We start from the raw sequence: 19,274 nt of genomic DNA on the forward strand, positions 1-19,274 counted from the left end.
AAAATGTTACATTTATTCCCACTTTCTAATTTCTATTATTGCAACACACAAAACCATAACTAAATCTATCATTATTTTTCACAACTCTTTTCACACATATGCAGTATTTGACACCATACGTTCAACTTCAGTAGCATTCAAAAACCATTATTAAATAACCACAGCCCACAGTTCTTACCATGTGAACTCTAGTATGCAACATTATCACACAGCAGTCAGAAAAACAGGATGTGTAAAAATAAGCACGTGTGAACTGGCTGTACAAGAGATGCATGTCAAGAGTTGTTTAAACATTTTATCAGCACACTTACTGTAATCATTGTGTGAAGAGTAGAAAGTCTTTAAAAGCTGACCTGCAAAACCTGAATGACATAATAATAATTATAATAATACATTTTATTTGTAATGCGCCTTTCTTAATATTCAAAGTGCTACAACATGTGCAAATAAAAAACAAGTCAAACAAAATTACAATATCATAAATAAAATAATAGTAATAGTCATAAACTAAAAGCTTCAGTAAATAGGTACATATTAAGAAGTTTCTTAAAACAATCCAGGGAAACAGCTTTCCTAATAAACACAAGTAATGCATTTCAAAATTTAGGCGTGTTCTAGGAAAATGCAGATGTTTATATATGGTCCATAAAGCAAAAGAGTAAATAAACATTTTTAGGCCTAGTCCACATGTACATTTTTATAATCCAAATCTTTCCTCCTTCTTTAAGAAAGAAAGAAAGAAAGAAAGAAAGAAAGAAAAACACATGAAAATGCAAAAACAAGCTATGAAGCACTGTCAAGAGTCAAACCAACAAGTGTCGATATAACCCTAACCATAAAGCCATGTTGTCCAATCATAGACTCGCTTCGTGTAAACAAAGGAGATAGAAGCGCACAATCTGACATCAAACAAAGGAGATAATAGCACACACTCCGCCGTCACAAGACAAAATCTCCAGTTTCATCAGCTACACGACAACACTGCAACCAAAATTTCTGAAAATCTTCGCCCTGCCAGAAGTTTTCAAAAAGGTTTGGTTTCAGTGACCTAGGGCCTGTTCCATGAAGCCAGATTGGCTGGATAGCCAGCACATATATATATATATATATATATATATATATATATATATATATTTTTTTTTTTTTTTTTTTTTTTTTACATATATACACTCTACAAACTTAGGATCAAAGCCTGAATTGACAAAGAAAGCTGATGATTAGCATCATGGTACAAACAAAGCTGGATTGGAGTTGGGAATTGAGTTGACAAAAAGTTTGGTTTTGTCAACTCAAAACTAATCCTGGAACTCTGGATTTGTTCAGCTACCATCATGGTATAGGTCCCTGGGGCCCGTTCTTCATATGTTGCTAGTTTGCTAGATTTGATTATTGACAATTTGGCATGCTCTTGGATTATTTTGTTTTCTAAGATTATCCTGGATTTATTGTCATAGCAACAGGTCCATAAACTTAACCCTGGTCAGGAACAGGCTTTTTTTAATGTAAACAGGATTATATTGCATCTTTTAAAGTATAATTTATATTTAAAATCTATCCCAGCCACTGGTATTTTATGCTTCCTCCATCGCTGTCATGTGGCAGCCCCTCTGCTTACCCTCAACCCACCATCACTGCGGTGCGAGCTCCGCGGGACTGCCATCCTCCAATGCCGCTGTAGTTGGAGTCTCCCTCACCTAGGCCTCTTGCCTCTGAGGCCTGGACTCCGCCTTGGGCTGTTGACCCGTCGGCTCCACCATGGCTCCCAGCTCCATCCTCTCCACAGTGGCCCGGTAGTCCACAAGCTCTGCCTGGCTCCCTCCTCCCTCCGGCTCCGCCTTCGTCTGGCGTTGACTATCCTACACCTCAGGACTCTACTCCTCTGGCTTTGCCTCATCCCTCCATCCTTCTGGCTTTGTGAGGCTCCTTCATCCCCTCAGCTCCACCTCAGTCCTCTGTCACTCTGCCTCCACCGTGGCCTTCCAGATCCTCCGTGTCGTTCCCCAGAGCAATCAGTTCTGCCTAGGACCTCCATATTCTCTTCGTCACCCTGGCTCTTAGGCTTTCCCCCTATGCCTTGGGCTCCTCCTCCACCTGCTCCGCTGCTGTAGTTCTGCCCCCTGGAGTTGGTGGCCATTCTTCTTCCATGTCTCCTCACAATGTTGGCTCCATCTTGGGTCGTTATGGCTGTGGCCTGGGTCCTGCTGGACTCCTCCTGCTCCAGATCCCTCCTGTCTCCTCCCTGGCTCCTCCCTCCATCGTCTCCTCCCTGCCTCCTTCCTCCGTGGTTGCTGTCTGCTGGCCCACTCCCGGGAATCCGTCTTCTATCGGAACCTTCTCCAAAGTTTCCACCCATTCTACCTCCCCTCTGTTGTTTTTACGGTGCGAGGACGCACCTACCGGGAGGGGGGAGTAATGTCACACTCCTGGACTCTTTATGTGTGATTTTGCCCCTGTGACCCAGTTTCTATCTCCCGTGTTGGGTTTAATAAGTTCCCAGGTGTGTCTAATTTTCCCTCCTCATGTGTTTCATGTCCCTGTTAGATTAGTTATTCCATGCACCTGTGTTTCCCCAATTATGCTGTCTTTTATAAGCCTTGTCCTTTTAGTTCAGTTTGGTTGGGTCTACAAACCACATACATGTGTCTTCCTCAGTGTTCCATGTTGGATATACCCTGTGTTGGATTAATAAAGTCTTATTTCAGTTATCCTAGGCTCTGTGTTCCTTTACGGCAGCTTAATGTAACAAATGCAGCATAAACTCTACAGGCAGTGGGCTTTCAGGAGCAGGATTGGACACTAAACTGTCCAATGTCCCTCATATTCCTTTCTATTACAGCATTTTCTGCTAATTTGAATCTTTTCCAACAGTGACTATATGTTTTTGAGATCCATATTTACACACTGAGGATAATTCAGGGACATACAAACTATTACAAAGACTGTAAATATTCACGGGTGCTCAAGAAGGAAACACACTTGATGTAATGTACTTTTTTTGTTTGTTTGTTTTTAATACAAGGAACTTCACATCAAAGGGAATCTTGGAGACAAAAGCCCTATTTGCATGGAATTAGTATTACCTGGTGAGCTCTAGTCATTTTTAATAATTGCAAAGGTTGTGTGTGATATTAACTCAAAACACCTGCAAAGGCCTTTAAATGGTCTCTCAGTCCAGTTCTGTAGGCTACACAATCATGGGGAAGACTGCTGACTTGACAGTTTTCCAAAAGACGACCACTGACACCTTCCACAAGGAGGGCAAGACACATAAGGTAATTGAATGAATATAATATAAAAGTTCCACTTTTTGAATGGAATTATTGAAATAAACTTTTTGATGATATTCTAATTATATGACCAGCACTTGTATAATCGTTTTGAGGTTTTTGTTTCTTGATCACCTTTTTATCCATCTTTTGTGAAAAATGGAGGCAAAGTGTTTTGATAGTATTTTGGATGCTGGGTCCTATCACTATACACCATACTACTATACAATTTCCACTTTCATAAAAAGAAAGCTGAAAACCATCAGAAAATTGAAAAACAAGAATAATTAGATGGAGATGGATGACATAGAGGATGTGTTAAAGAACAATCTTAATTCTGTTTATGATATATAATGTTACGCAAAGCCTTGACATCATATCCAGGAGTTAAGCCTGTAAATTCGAGTAAAATCACAGGCTTTGCTTATCCCTTGTGAATGCGCCACACAGAATTCGGTGGGGGTTGGGGGGGGGGGGGGGTTATAAATCACATGAGGGAACAGGGAACTAAAACTAAGATTTAACTACTGAGAGAGAATGAGGAACTGAACAAGGAACAGGTGGTACTTCACCTCTGAAAGAACTGGAATTCTAAGCAAAACTTGAAAAAGGAACTAAACAAAGCAAATACATGCTTGAAGTGAGAATCTATCTTGTGCACCTCTGACATATGCAAATTCTAATTTTATCTACATTTTCTACAATGAAAAAAAATAAAAATAAAAAAATAAATTGAACATATTACTAGTACAACAAAAATTTCATTTCAAAAGAAACAATTTTCTCAAACAACTAGTCTGATACTAATCTGACCAGCTCTCCCTTCAATACTACTGGCTAATATCAGTCTCTTGATAACAAAATGTACCATCTCAGACTCCGAATGACCTCCAGGATAAAAAAAAAAAAAAAAAAAAAAAAAAAACCTGCTGTGTGCTTATCTTTAAGGAAACATGGCTACAGAGCAACATGCCCAACACAGCCATTCAGCTACAGGTGTGAACATTGTTCTGTTCGGACAGGATCACTGAGACCTCTGGTTAAGGGTGAGGTGGTGGTCTCTGTTTATATAAACAATGACTGGTGTGTTAATACTGAGGCAATCGCTATCCTCTATCCTGCTCTCCACAGATAGAGTTTTTGATGGTGATATTCCTGCAATTATAGCATAATAGCAGTGTATATCCCTCCCAGCACTTACGCTAGTACCAATGCTAACGAGCCATTGCACTAGCTTCACAACACCATCAGTGAGCAACAAATGGACCACCCAGATGGCCTTTTCATTATTGCCAGGGATTTCAACCATGTGAACTTGAAAACTGTTGTAGCAAAGTTTTACCAACATGCCAACTTTGACACAAGAGGAGACAATATGCTGGATTTATTTTACACAAATGTCCGTGACTCACACAAAGCCATCTCCCGGCCCCACCTGGGACTATTTGACCACTTCTGCGTGCTGCTCATCCCAGCATAAAGGCCACTTCTAAAATGCTCCAGGCTAGTAAACAGGACCATCAAAGTCTGGACAGAATTAGCAACTTCAGCCCTACATGACTGTTTTGAGATCACAGACTGGAACATGTTCATGAAAGCTTCCACCTATGACCTGCACATCTGTTTGGATTAATATACAATCTCTGTGACTAAATACATAGAGAAGTGCATTGAGGATGTCACTGTTGAAAATCCATAATTTTCCGTGCCAACCAGAAGCCTAACAGCTGAGGTCTATGCCCTGCTCAGACAGAGGGATGCTGCCTTCAAACTGGGAGAGGAAGAGGTCAGCAAGAGCTTTACAAAGCCATCAGGAAAGCAAAACTCCAGTATGCACTGAAAGTGAACAACTACTTCTCTGATACTAAGACTTCCAGATGCATAGTCCCTAACAGACTATAAAATCAAACCACATGTCAACAACAGTGACACCCACCTCACTGACTTGTTAAATTATGTATATGCATGGTTTGAAGCTCTGAATTACACACAGGCACTTAAATCCATGCCCACTCCCGAGGAGCAGGTGCTCAGCCTGGCTTCAGTTGACATAAGGACACTATCTAGAGTGAAGCCATGGAAAGCTGCAAGCCCAGACAACATTCCAGGAAGAGTACTCAAGGACTGTGCTGACCTGCTGGCAAATGTCTTCACTGAGATCTTCAACATCTCCCTGACTCAGGCTGTCTTCCCTGTATGCTTCAAAGAGACCAACATCTTCCCATTGCCTAAGAAGTAAACGGTGACATGTCTCACTGATTATCGCCCTGTACCAATGATGAAGTAAAAAAAAACACTCCTCTTTGCCTTCTTCACTAGAGCCTGTACAATTTGCATATTGCCTCAACTGCTCTACAGATGATGCCTACACTTCAATTCAATTCAATTCAAGTTTATTTGTATAGCGCTTTTTACAAAACAAATCGTTACAAAGCAACTTTACAGAAAATTATGTTTCTACAATATTTAGTAGTAGCTAGTAGTTTGTGCACATTTGACAGGATTTTAGAAAAACTAAAAAATAATAATAATACAAGACGTAGTCAGCTAGACGATGAACTATCAATATTATTAATTAAGTTATTATATGATTAAGTCACACATTTAGGAATAATTGTTAGTTCTGTTTGTTGATTCAGGGTTAGCATCATCTGAGGTCCTCTGAGGGTCAGCATCATCTCTTCTCAGGTGTTCTGGATCCAGACTGGAGCTTGTGTAAATCCTAGTTACCACGGGATGTAAATCCCGTGGCGAAACATAGAAACAAAATACAGACATCATTAGCATAGCTGCTGATCCAACAAAGTAAAATTAGTTTAACCCAAGCTAATGAATAAAAATGCACCTTTGATCAGATGCAACTACACTCACAATTAAAAAGATACATTATTTGAATGCTTGGCGAAAGAGATGTGTTTTTAATCTAGATTTAAACAGAGAGAGTGTGTCTGAACCCCGAACATTATCAGGAAGGCTATTCCAGAGTTTGGGAGCCAAATGTGAGAAGGCTCTACCTCCTTTAGTGGACTTTGCTATCCTAGGAACTACCAAAAGTCCAGCGTTTTGTGACCTTAGGGTGCGTGATGGGTTGTAACGTGGTAGAAGGCTAGTTAGGTACGCAGGAGCTAAACCATTTAGGGCCTTATAGGTAAGTAATGATAATTTGTAACTGATACGGAACTTAATAGGTAGCCAGTGCAGAGACTGTAAAATTGGGGTAATATGATCATATTTTCTTGACCTCGTAACAGGGCCGCGGGAAGTAATTTTGAACAGGGGGTGCTGTGATTTTTTTTTTTTTTTTTTTTTTTTTTTTTTTGACAAAAAACCTATGAGCCTATAGGCCTATTTAAAATACATTTTAAAAATAAATACATTGAGATTTACTACTTTATTGTCATATACACTTCAGTGCACAGCCAGCCAGGGTCTGAAACACACAGACATCAGTTCTCAGATGTGCGCAATGCGTTATTAATCTGAAGCAGAATGAGAAATAATAGTTTAATAATCGAAAGAAAACGAAATAATTACTTTCATTACAATTTCAGATAGCCTATACATACATGCAACTTATTTAGATACAACAAATAATATTACAACAAAATATAATATTAATCAAACTTCACAATAACGCTAAAACAATGCAATCGATTTGGTCAGCTGGCTTGAGTCACTGCACGTTTATGTCACACGCAACTCTATTAACTCCAAAATCTTTTTACGCACACCACAAGGAAATAATCTCTGACTATTTAAGCAATTTGTTTATTGAACAGTTCTCCACATCCATTACGCAAAGAACACACGCACAGTATAAAGCTTTTTGTCTCCATCTCCAACCTTTTTACACAAACAAAAAGGAAATAATCTCAGACTATTTAAACGTTATTTAACAGTTCTCCACAACCATTACGCAAAGAACACACGAACGAAATAATACTCTCCATCTCCATCCCCACCACCTTACAAAAATACTATAGTGTACTACTTACAATTGCTTCGCTAGTCAAAGCTGATCCCACACTTGTTGCCAAAAAAATAAATGTTACAAGCACGGCAGCACCATGCTCTTACCTGAGCTACATGCAGGCGGGGTGCCCTGGTTACAGGTGTACAAATGTCGAGGTGCGCTGTATTATATAAAGATGGATGTATTCTGCATGGAACGAGCGGGAAACCTCGTTACTCGGCGACCAAACCTGCCTGCCTGACGTTGACAACGTAACTTCCGAACCCGTGTTGATTAGGCCTCAAAATATGAAATTAAAATCCAAAATATATACGTAATAGCCTACGTGTGTCAAAATCATTTTCTAAAATATTCATAAGGAATTTATAAATTGTGCAAAATATTTTAATAGGCCTACATTTTTTTTTCTCCCTCTCGTCACTAGGGGGTGCTGCAGCACCCCCAGCACCCCCACTTCCCGCGGCCATGCCTCGTAAGGACTCTCGCTGCTGCATTTTGGACGACCTGTAGCTTGTTTATTGAAGAAGCAGGACAACCACCTAGAAGTGCATTACAATAGTCCAGTCTAGAGGTCATGAATGCATGAACTAGCTTTTCTGCATCAGAAACAGATAACATGTTTCGTAGCTTGGCAATGTTTCTAAGATGGAAGAATGCAATTTTTGTAACATTGGAAATATGATTTTCAAAAGACAAATTGCTGTCTAATATAACACCCAGATTTCTGACTGTAGAGGAAGTTACAGTACATCCGTCTAGTTGCAGATTGTAATCTACAAGATTCTGTGTAGTGTTTTTTGGTCCAATAATTAATATCTCCGTCTTATCCGAATTTAATTGGAGAAAATTCTTTGTCATCCAATCTTTTACATTTTTAACACAATCTGTTAGCTTAGATAATTGGGAAGTTTCATCTGGTCTCGTTGATATATATAGCTGAGTATCATCAGCATAACAGTGGAAGCTAATTCCGTATTTTCTAATAATATTACCAAGGGGCAACATGTATATTGAAAATAGAAGGGGACCTAGGACGGATCCTTGTGGCACTCCATATTTTACTGATGATAAATGAGATGACTCCCCATTTAAGTAAACAAAATGGTAGCGATCGGACAGGTAGGATCTAAACCATCTTAGAGCCTGCCCTTGAATACCTGTATAGTTTTGTAATCGATCTATGAGTATGTGTAACCAGGTCAAAAGTTACAAAAGTTATCACTGGACTGATTAGTAAAAGCTTGATGTTAAGGGACTCAGCATGTATCACACTGTAGCATGTTCCATCCAATACACTAGCCCTTTAAGAAATGTGAATGTGTGACGTTCTGGAAGTGTCGCGAGATTCGCCTGTAAACAGCGCGTTTTCATAACGTGTTTTGAATGGTGCTCATGCGGTGGAGCGTCGAAGCCATAAAACTCTGTGTTATTATCAATATAATGAGAGAGATGCACATATAGTGACTGGAAAGCCTTCTTTAATATTTTGTTCATGCGGATGGCTGTGTATTGTGCTGAGTGACCGCGATTTCTGTCGAGACACGTACCCATGTGACGAAATCAGATCGACAATAGATCTCGAAGCGTAAGTGTTGAACTATCATCAATGCCAGTTTATTATTGAGATAATTTTGTTGTGCATGATGTGATTTGAACATTAAGTGATTAGTGGTCATCCTTGGTCGATTATAGAGGGGAGAAGAGAGCTCTGTAGGCCTTCTGTTTCCTCAGGTTGAGTGTGAAGCAACAGAGTGAGTGTTATTAATTAATCCATTCTAAAAATTGTTTAATACTCATGCATATGTGTGTTTTTTTGTAACCAGTAGATTGTTACAGTTGTTCTGGTGTCGTGTTTTCCAAATGTTAAGAACCAGTGTTGTATTGTGTCTATTACTGTCCACAGAGGGGAAATTTAGTTCATCATTGGCTGTGAAAGCGTGTACAATGCTATGGTGATGCTATGATGATGAACAGTAAGTCTGAATTATTTGACGTTTAAAGTGTACAAGTGTTAATTTACTGTGATTTGAGATTGAGTGAATATTAGCCAGTGTAATGTATTAATGTTACTGGGAAATGTGGCTTCTAATTTCATTTTTATGCATGTTATGTTACATAAGCAGCCTTATTTGATCTTCTATGCATGCTGACAAATCTTGTAACACTCTGTGTATTTGTTTTTCAGTATAAGAGTCCACTATCGTTGTCTATGTTGGTTATATTCATGTAATTGACCTGTTAATGTGGTGACTGAGAACAAAGAGACAAGAGAGTTTGATGTAAAGAAAAAAATAACATCTTTATTGATTTCAACCACTGTAACAAGCCTTACTGTGTAACACCCTTAAGATTTGCATAATTAACGCTGCACTGTTAAGTGCAGTCTGGAATAAACGATCCTCTTAAAAAAAATTAATTCCTGTGTCCGGTGTAGTCACTAACACACCGGGCCACAGAGAATTTTGGTACCAGGAGTGGGGTTCCATTGCTAATTTTGGGGTGACAGTCAGGTGGATAAGGAGACACATAGACAACGGTAGTGGTGAAGAGGGGTCGAGTTAGCGGTGCCAAGGAGGTTGACGACGTGAAGTGGGACGTGCCTGGAGAGCCTGCGGTGAAGCACGGGACCAGCTTTCAGGAACGCAGGAGGGTGTTCACTTCGACGCTGAGATCGTTGACGAAGGCGACCGCAGAAAATAGCCCCTTCAGGTTAATCCGCTGTGACTGTGACTGTGTTTTGTGACTGTGTGCCATTCGAGGTAGAGACATTGTAAGAGCATGGACCAGGACGATGATGTGCCAGCGGCTCAGGCTGGAGCCAGCCGTGATTTGGACAATGCTGAGGCTGTGGGTCATGATGATCTAGGTAATCCAGTGGCAGAATTGCAGTCACAAATTTTGGAGCTAGGTCGAAGACACGACCAAGTCATGTCAACCCTTGCTAATATGAGTAATGTTGCCACTAGATCTTATGTTTACATTCCAAGGGAACGTCAACTTATGCCATTCAGTGGTGATCATGTTAAAGATGGTCAGTCTGTAGATGAGTTCATTGATGAGGTTGAACGTGTAATTCGGGTAAGGGGTTTGAACGTTGATGACCAAGTTGATTTCATACTTTCACATTTAAGAGGTTCAGCCTTAGATGAAGTTAAGCTGTGTATGGGTGGGGAGACCAAGCAACCCAGTGATCTGTTTTCATATTTGCGGGGGGCATTTAGAGAGAAACGTACTACACCACAGTTGTTACATGCTTTTTATGCACGCAGACAGCTAGAGGGAGAAGACTTCCGTGACTTTTCCCATGCTCTCTCTCAGCTTCTTAATTCTGCTCTCCAACAGTCCCATTACGCTGTGTCTGATTCCCAGCTGGCTTTAAGAGATCAGTTCATCGAAGGCATAAGAGATGCGACTCTGCGTAGAGAGCTGCGCAAGCTGGTCAGAGAAAAGCCTCAGTCCACCCTGTTTGATGTCCGTGAAGAGGCCATGATGTGGGTTGTGGAGGACAGACCCCGTGGTGCTAATGTGGCCAGGAGTCGAAATATCGTGAGTACATGTTCTGGGGAGATGTCAGAACATTTAAATCCCGCCAGTGCTGCACAAAGTGACATGGCTTCAGCTTTGCAAGAGGTAGTAAAAGTTATCACGCAGCAGGGTAAAGCTATTGGAGAACTCACTAATGCAGTTCGTGAACTTGCTGTACAAAAGGGTGGTCCCAGTGGTAGCCAGAGTGGAAAGCCAAAGTTCAAGCCCAAGTATACAGATGACGGCCAACCCATCTGTTTAAGATGTGAAGGGGTGGGACATGTAGCTAGGCAGTGTCCTGTACCACGTAGTTCCAAAGACCAGTCCACTGCCACCACAAGTTCTGCGTTACAGGGAAACGGGGTCCCTCCGTTGCTGTGAGCCGAGCAATGCGGGGAAAACCAGAAGGCTCGAGATGTAGCAAGTTAACAAAAGAACGGTTCTTAGAGCGTGCAGTTGGCAAGTGCCCTGAAGTTGATATTCACATTGATGGTGTTTCAGTTAGATGTCTTCTGGACACGGGAAGTAATGTGAGTACCCTAACAGAAAGCTTCTTCAGAGAAAACCTCCACGGAGAAGACAAGGACCTTCACTGCACCTCTAAGTGGCTAAGAATAACTGCAGCGAACAAGCTACCCCTGCCGTACCTGGGGTATGTTGAATTGGACATCCAAGTGATGGGGCTTACTATACCTGAGTGTGGGTTTCTGATAGTCCGTGATGGGGATTCTTCAGAGCCAGATTTAACTCCCCCTGGTATCATTGGCATGAATATCACCCAGAGATGCAGAGAGTTAGCACTGACTGAGTTTGACACCACTTTAGGAGGAAAGCTGGAGTCCGTGTGGAGGGAAGCCTTCACTCGCGTACAGGAAGTTGAACTAGGAAAAACTATGTCAACAGCCAGAGTTGGTGGTAAGGGCAAAGTCCATGTACCAGCATCCTCTGTAGCCACAGTTTATGCCAGAGTAAACAAGAAAGCCACTGACACCAATGCTTGGCTGTTGCTGGAACCAGGAACCACCCCATTACCAGGTGGCTTGATCCCTATGCCCACCTTAGTGTCATCCAGAAGTCGAGTGTTTCCAGTTCAAGTGGTCAACTTCTCCCAAGAAGATGTTTGGCTGCCCCCTAAAGTTCGGCTTGGGATACTTACCCTCTGTCAGTGTATTGAGAGTGACGCCTGTGAGGCGAGATTCCAGCGCATCTCTGCCGAACATAGAGAAGTGGGAATTGATCAGAAAGATAAAGCAGAGTCTGATGCTGACCTGAGTAACCTGTTAAGTAGACTGCATATGGGAGGTAATCCAGAAGAGCAAGCAATGCTCGGTGCATTAATTTTGAAGTATGCAGATGTGTTTGCTGTCCATGATGAGGACCTGGGATATACAGACCGAGTGAAGCATGAAATCCACTTGACAGATGATACTCCAGTAGCTCAGCCATATCGCAGGATACCACCGACCCAGTTTGAAGAGGTCAAAGAGCATATCTCAGGTTTACTCCGGAAGGGTGTCATCCAGGAAAGCTCGAGTTCCTATGCTTCACCCATTGTTCTGGTGCGCAAGGCTGATGGAAGTCTCAGGCTGTGCGTGGATTATAGGAAACTAAACTCCAAAACCAACCGTGATGCTTTTCCATTGCCGCGCATCGATGAGAGCTTGGATGCACTGGGCGGAGCACAAGTTTTCTCGACAATAGACCTTGCTAGCGGTTACCATCAAGTTGCAGTCCATGAAAAGGACAGACATAAGACAGCCTTCACCACGCCGTTTGGCCTCTATGAATACCATCGGATGCCTTTCGGGCTATGCAATGCGCCCGCCACGTTCCAGCGGCTCATGCAGGCCGTAATGAGTGACTTTGTGTTCCAAATTGTGCTTATCTACTTGGATGACTTGTTGGTGTACTCGTCCACCTTTCACGAACATCTTGTGCGACTTGAAACTGTGTTTAGAAGGTTGAAGGAAACTGGGCTGAAGATTAAAATAGAGAAGTGTCATTTCCTGCAGCCGGAAGTGAGATTCCTGGGCCATCAAGTTTCATCCCAAGGCGTGAGTACAGACCCTGATAAGATAAGTGCAGTTCGGGAGTGGCCAGTCCCCGGCACTCTCAAGGAACTCAGATCGTTCTTGGGGTTTTGTAGCTATTACAGGAGATTCATCGAAAGTTTCTCCCAGATAGCCGGGCCGTTGCATGATGTAGTGAATGCGTGCCTTAGGGAGACAAGTCACGTCAAGGCAGCTCAACTGTATAAGAGTTCCTGGACTTCTCAGTGTCAGACGGCATTCGAACGTCTCAAAGACAAGCTTACCAGTGCACCAACGCTGGGGTATGCTGATTTCACTCTTCCCTTTGTGATTGAGACTGATGCGAGCAACCTTGGGTTAGGAGCAGTCTTGTACCAGCATCAAAAGGGTAAGAAGACAGTCATCGCTTATGCCAGTAGGAGGTTGAGAGGGGCTGAGAGAAATGATAAAAACTACAGCAGCATGAAGCTGGAACTGTTAGCTCTTAAGTGGTCGGTCACTGAAAAGTTCCGAAGTTATCTGCTGGGGTCCAAATTCACCATCATAACGGACAACAACCCCCTCTGCCACCTCGGGACTGCCAAGTTGGGAGCCATTGAACAACGCTGGGCTGCTCAACTCGCTGTGTTTGATTTCGATGTCAAGTACCGCCCTGGACGATGCAACACTGCTGCTGACGCCCTTTCCAGGATACCAGGATCCGATGAACCAGACTTTGAAAGTGAAGATGCAGAGTATGATGGCTGTGTGGCAATCTGTAACTCCCTCAGGACAGGAACAGCTCTGGGACCAGACCTCGTAGCAGTAGGAGTTGAGGGTGGCAAAGTCTGGCAGTTAAAGGCATCTTTGGCAGGAGAAGAGGATGTTGGGTGTGAGAATACCCCCACTTTGCCAGGATATTCAAAGTCAGAACTTCGTCAGTTTCAGGAGTCTGATCCAACTCTCAGTGTGTTCAAGAAGTTCTGGAGCCGTCAAAGGAAACCTACCAAGCAAGAGAAGTTAGGTTTGTCCAGGTCTGTGCGTTCTTTGCTGAAACAATGGCCAAAGATCAGAGAGAAGGATGGTCTCTTATACCGTGTTATCGATGACGTCCACACTGGAGAATGTCACCAGATGTTGTTACCCACCTGTCTGATAGAACAAGTCCTGAAGAACGTTCACGATCAGATGGGCCATCAGGGTATAGAGAGGACATTAGCCCTGGTGAGACAGAGATGTTTCTGGGGAGGAATGTATGAGGAGGTGGAAAGGTGGGTGAAGCGATGTCAGCGCTGCGTGTTAGCAAAGATGCCGCAACCCAAGATCAAGGCGCCTTGGGCTTCATTCTTGGCTTCCCGGCCACTGGAGGTTGTAGCAGTCGACTTTACAATCCTGGAACCAGCCACGGATGGGCGAGAAAATGTTCTAGTGGTGACTGATGTGTTCACAAAGTTCAGTCAAGCATTTCCCACACGGGACCAAAAGGCTGAGACCACTGCCAAAATGCTCCTCAGAGAATGGTTCCTGAAATATGGAGTGCCGCAGCGTCTGCATTCTGATCAGGGCAGAAATTTTGAAAGCGCTGTGATTGCGGAACTCTGCAAGTTGTACGGAGTTAAGAAAACTCGGACGACACCACATCACCCCCAGGGCAATCCTCAATGTGAGAGGTTCAATAGAACCCTTCATGACCTTCTGAAGTCTCTCCCACCCGAAAAGAAGCGCAAGTGGCCAGAACATTTATCAGAGCTGGTCTATGCATATAATGTGACACCACACTCATCCACAGGGTACTCACCGTACTATCTGTTATTTGGGGTTCAGCCGCATCTGCCAGTTGATGCTCTGTTGGGCCAAGAGCCTATAATGGATGACAAACTTGACTGGTTAAAAGTACACCAGGAACGTCTCCGAGATGCCCATGTTCGAGCAAAGGAATATGCAGAAAGGAAGGCTGTGGAAAGAGCAATTCAGCATGAGGAGAAAGTATATTGCCCCACGGTAGAGATTGGACAACATGTGTACCTGCGACACCGACCACCAGGAAGAAACAAAATTCAGGATGCATGGTCTTCCACCGTTTACAGAGTGGTAGAGGTTCAGGGGACCACATACACTGTGGAGTCTGTCGAAGGGGATATGGTAAAAAGAGTGCACAGATCCAACCTCAGGCCCTGCAATAGTCCAGTCCCAGTGCCCATTCCAAGGCGTCGGAAGTCCCCTGTGCTGGAGGTACCTACCTCACCTGCAGAGTCAGAAATCCCCTCATTGGAGACAGAGTGCGTTCTGGTGGAGGAAGTTCTGTGTCCTGGGGAGAAACTGACGTTAGTCTCAACTTCGGAGTCTGCAAAACAGCCCGTTCCTCAGCTCGGGGACTATCTCAATGATCAGGAAGAGGAATCTGGTATGAGCGGTGACTGGTCAGGACCAGCGAGTCATGAGACACATGATGATAACCTGGAAGTGACGCCAGTATTTCGGGAGCCAGAAACCGAAAGTGTCCGCTTACCTGCTGAGAAGCCAGCGATGAGACCGGTGCCTACCCCTAGAAAGAAAAGAGAAGAGTGTGTTAAGCCAGAAGTGCCTTATCCTGCTGTGCGTAAAACACCTAGAACAACTGCAGGAGTGCATAGTAACCCAAACCGATTACCCAAGTCTACATGTAATGCAGTGTCTTTTAGTCCTGATGTGCTCTCCCAGGTGCTAGCTGGCATGGTCCTCTATACCACAGGGAAGCTTCAAGGGGGACAAGATGATTAGGGTTGGTAGTCACCGGGGACGTCGACTATCAGCAGGGGAGAGTGTAACCAGGTCAAAAGTTACAAAAGTTATCACTGGACTGATTAGTAAAAGCTTGATGTTAAGGGACTCAGCATGTATCACACTGTAGCATGTTCCATCCAATACACTAGCCCTTTAAGAAATGTGAATGTGTGACGTTCTGGAAGTGTCGCGAGATTCGCCTGTAAACAGCGCGTTTTCATAACGTGTTTTGAATGGTGCTCATGCGGTGGAGCGTCGAAGCCATAAAACTCTGTGTTATTATCAATATAATGAGAGAGATGCACATATAGTGACTGGAAAGCCTTCTTTAATATTTTGTTCATGCGGATGGCTGTGTATTGTGCTGAGTGACCGCGATTTCTGTCGAGACACGTACCCATGTGACGAAATCAGATCGACAATAGATCTCGAAGCGTAAGTGTTGAACTATCATCAATGCCAGTTTATTATTGAGATAATTTTGTTGTGCATGATGTGATTTGAACATTAAGTGATTAGTGGTCATCCTTGGTCGATTATAGAGGGGAGAAGAGAGCTCTGTAGGCCTTCTGTTTCCTCAGGTTGAGTGTGAAGCAACAGAGTGAGTGTTATTAATTAATCCATTCTAAAAATTGTTTAATACTCATGCATATGTGTGTTTTTTTGTAACCAGTAGATTGTTACAGTTGTTCTGGTGTCGTGTTTTCCAAATGTTAAGAACCAGTGTTGTATTGTGTCTATTACTGTCCACAGAGGGGAAATTTAGTTCATCATTGGCTGTGAAAGCGTGTACAATGCTATGGTGATGCTATGATGATGAACAGTAAGTCTGAATTATTTGACGTTTAAAGTGTACAAGTGTTAATTTACTGTGATTTGAGATTGAGTGAATATTAGCCAGTGTAATGTATTAATGTTACTGGGAAATGTGGCTTCTAATTTCATTTTTATGCATGTTATGTTACATAAGCAGCCTTATTTGATCTTCTATGCATGCTGACAAATCTTGTAACACTCTGTGTATTTGTTTTTCAGTATAAGAGTCCACTATCGTTGTCTATGTTGGTTATATTCATGTAATTGACCTGTTAATGTGGTGACTGAGAACAAAGAGACAAGAGAGTTTGATGTAAAGAAAAAAATAACATCTTTATTGATTTCAACCACTGTAACAAGCCTTACTGTGTAACACCCTTAAGATTTGCATAATTAACGCTGCACTGTTAAGTGCAGTCTGGAATAAACGATCCCCTTAAAAAAAATTAATTCCTGTGTCCGGTGTAGTCACTAACACACCGGGCCACATATGTCATGATCTATGGTGTCGAACGCAGCACTAAGATCAAGTAAAACTAGAAATGAGATGCAGCCTTGGTCTGACGCAAGGAGCAGGTCATTTGTAATTTTAACAAGTGCAGTTTCTGTGCTATGGTGGGGCCTAAAACCTGACTGAAATTCTTCATACAGATCATTTTTATGCAGGAAGGTGCTCAATTGAGCAGACACAACTTTTTCTAAAATTTTAGACATAAATGGAAGATTTGAAATAGGCCTATAATTTGCCAGTACACTAGGATCTAGTTTTGGTTTCTTAATAAGAGGCTTGATAACCGCCAGCTTGAATGGTTTTGGGACGTGTCCTAAAGATAACGACGAGTTAATGATATTGAGAAGCGGTTCTTCGGCTACAGGTAACAACTCTTTCAGTAATTTAGTGGGTACAGGATCTAATAAACATGTTGTTGGTTTAGATACAGTGATAAGTTTATTTAGCTCCTCCTGTCCTATGGTTGTAAAGCACTGCAGTTTATGTTTGGGTGCGATGGATGAAACTGAAGTGTTAGATGCTGTAGAATCTACATTCGCTATTGTATTTCTAATGTTATCTATTTTATCAGTGAAGAAATTCATAAAGTCATTACTATTTAACGTTGGTGGAATATTTGAATCAGGTGGCATCTGGTAATTTGTTAACTTAGCCACTGTGTTAAATAAAAACCTTGGATTGTTTTGGTTATTTTCAATGAGTTTGTGTATATGCTCTGCCCTAGCAGTTTTTAGAGCCTGTCTATAGCTGGACATACTGTTTTTCCATGCAATTCTAAAAACTTCTAAGTTAGTTTTTCTCCATTTGCGTTCAAGACTACGAGTTACTTTCTTGAGAGAGTGAGTATTACTGTTATACCATGGTACAGTACGTTTTTCTCTAACTTTTTTCAATTTGATTGGGGCAACAGCTTCTAATGTATTAGAGAAAATAGTGCCCATGTTGTCAGTAATTTTGTCTAATTCATGTGTATTTTTGGGTACAAATAGCAGTTGAGATAGATCAGGCAGGTTATTTGCGAATCTGTCTTTGGTGGCTGGAACAATAGTTCTGCCCAGACGGTATCGCTGCGACATATAGTTAATATCAGTTATACGCAGCATGCACGATACAAGGAAATGGTCTGTAATATCATCACTTTGAGGTACAATATCTATAGCAGTAAGATCGATTCCATGCGATATAATTAAATCTAGTGTATGATTAAAACGATGAGTGGGCCCGGTGACATTTTGCTTGACTCCAAAGGAGTTTATTAGGTCAGTAAACGCAAGTCCTAATGTATCATTTGTATTATCAACGTGAATATTAAAATCTCCCATGATTAGCGCCTTATCAACTGTAACTAGAAGGTCTGAGAGGAAATCTGCAAATTCTTTTAGGAATTCTGTATACGGCCCTGGTGGTCTATACACAGTAGCCAGAGCAAGAGATACATTAGATTTCTTTTGCATGTCTGACAGAGTAACATTTAGCATTAGTATTTCAAAAGAGTTAAACCTGTATCCTGTTTTCTGGGTAACATTGAGAATATCACTATATATTGTTGCAACACCCCCGCCACGACCAGTCTGACGGGGCTCATGCTTATAACAGTAGTTTGGTGGAGTAGACTCATTTAGACCAAAATAATCATTTGGTTTTAGCCAGGTTTCAGTCAAGCAGAGTAAATCAAAACTATTATCTGTGATCATTTCATTTACAATAACTGCTTTTGGTGTGAGTGATCTAATATTTATGAGCCCAAACTTTAAAAATTGTTTTTGTTCATTTACTTTACATTTTTCTGGTTTAATTACGATAAGATTTTTTCTAGATCCTACATTATATTTATATTTATATTTTGACCTCACTATTCTGGGAACAGACACAGTCTTAATAGGTTTTACAGCACAAGTACTTTTATCATTTAAGCGGGTGGAACAAAACTCATCATAATGGTTATCTGAGAATTGACTTACTAGTCACATGGAGCGAAGTGTCCTGGAGATGTTGTCAGAGAGAAGCTCCGCGCACTGTATGAGAGTGTCCTGGTCAGCTGCATCACTGTATGGTTTGGAAACTGCAGCAGCAAACCCTGAAGCACATAGTGAGGACAGCTGAGAGGATCATAGGGGTCTCCCTCCCCTCGATCCAGGACATCTTTCAGGCAAGCTGTATACGCAGAAACTGATTATCCTTTTTGACTGTCTTCTTTCAGCATGCCTGTTGCACCACGCTGGAGCTCCTCCTTTCTCCTTTATTCAAGAGCTGCTGATGTACACAAGTCCTCACTCATCATTTTAAACAAACAGCGCCCATGCATACAGTACATACAAGGAAGTTCACACTCCAGACAGCCCTGAACATGCTGAGAACCATTTGCCAGGTAATAGTAAATTATATAATGTTAATTTTCTTGCACACAAATA

General features: G+C 42.0%; 1 protein-coding gene across 1 annotated transcript; it reads left to right on the forward strand.

The window, feature by feature from the left end:
- Window positions 1-10,017: 10,017 nt before the first annotated feature.
- On the forward strand, window positions 10,018-16,802 carry LOC113054557 (uncharacterized). Its single transcript, XM_026220189.1, has 4 exons — window positions 10,018-10,317; window positions 10,582-11,029; window positions 11,119-16,137; window positions 16,290-16,802. Exons 1-3 carry the CDS (start codon window positions 10,018-10,020, stop codon window positions 15,531-15,533), a joined length of 5,163 nt encoding a protein of 1,720 aa, XP_026075974.1. The 3' UTR covers window positions 15,534-16,137; window positions 16,290-16,802.
- Window positions 16,803-19,274: the final 2,472 nt, after the last annotated feature.

The sequence above is a fragment of the Carassius auratus genome, chromosome 3, assembly GCF_003368295.1.
Source record: "Carassius auratus strain Wakin chromosome 3, ASM336829v1, whole genome shotgun sequence".
NCBI classification, from domain to species: Eukaryota; Metazoa; Chordata; class Actinopteri; order Cypriniformes; family Cyprinidae; genus Carassius; species Carassius auratus.

Excerpts from the sequence above, each read along its gene's own strand:
- LOC113054557 (XM_026220189.1), top strand. The coding sequence starts at position 10,018 with ATGGACCAGGACGATGATGTGCCAGCGGCTCAGGCTGGAGCCAGCCGT. Across the intron at positions 10,318-10,581 it reads AGGTTGAACGTGTAATTCGG|TCCCATTACGCTGTGTCTGA; the intron begins GTAAGGGGTTTG and ends GCTCTCCAACAG. Across the intron at positions 11,030-11,118 it reads CCAACCCATCTGTTTAAGAT|GGAAACGGGGTCCCTCCGTT; the intron begins GTGAAGGGGTGG and ends TCTGCGTTACAG.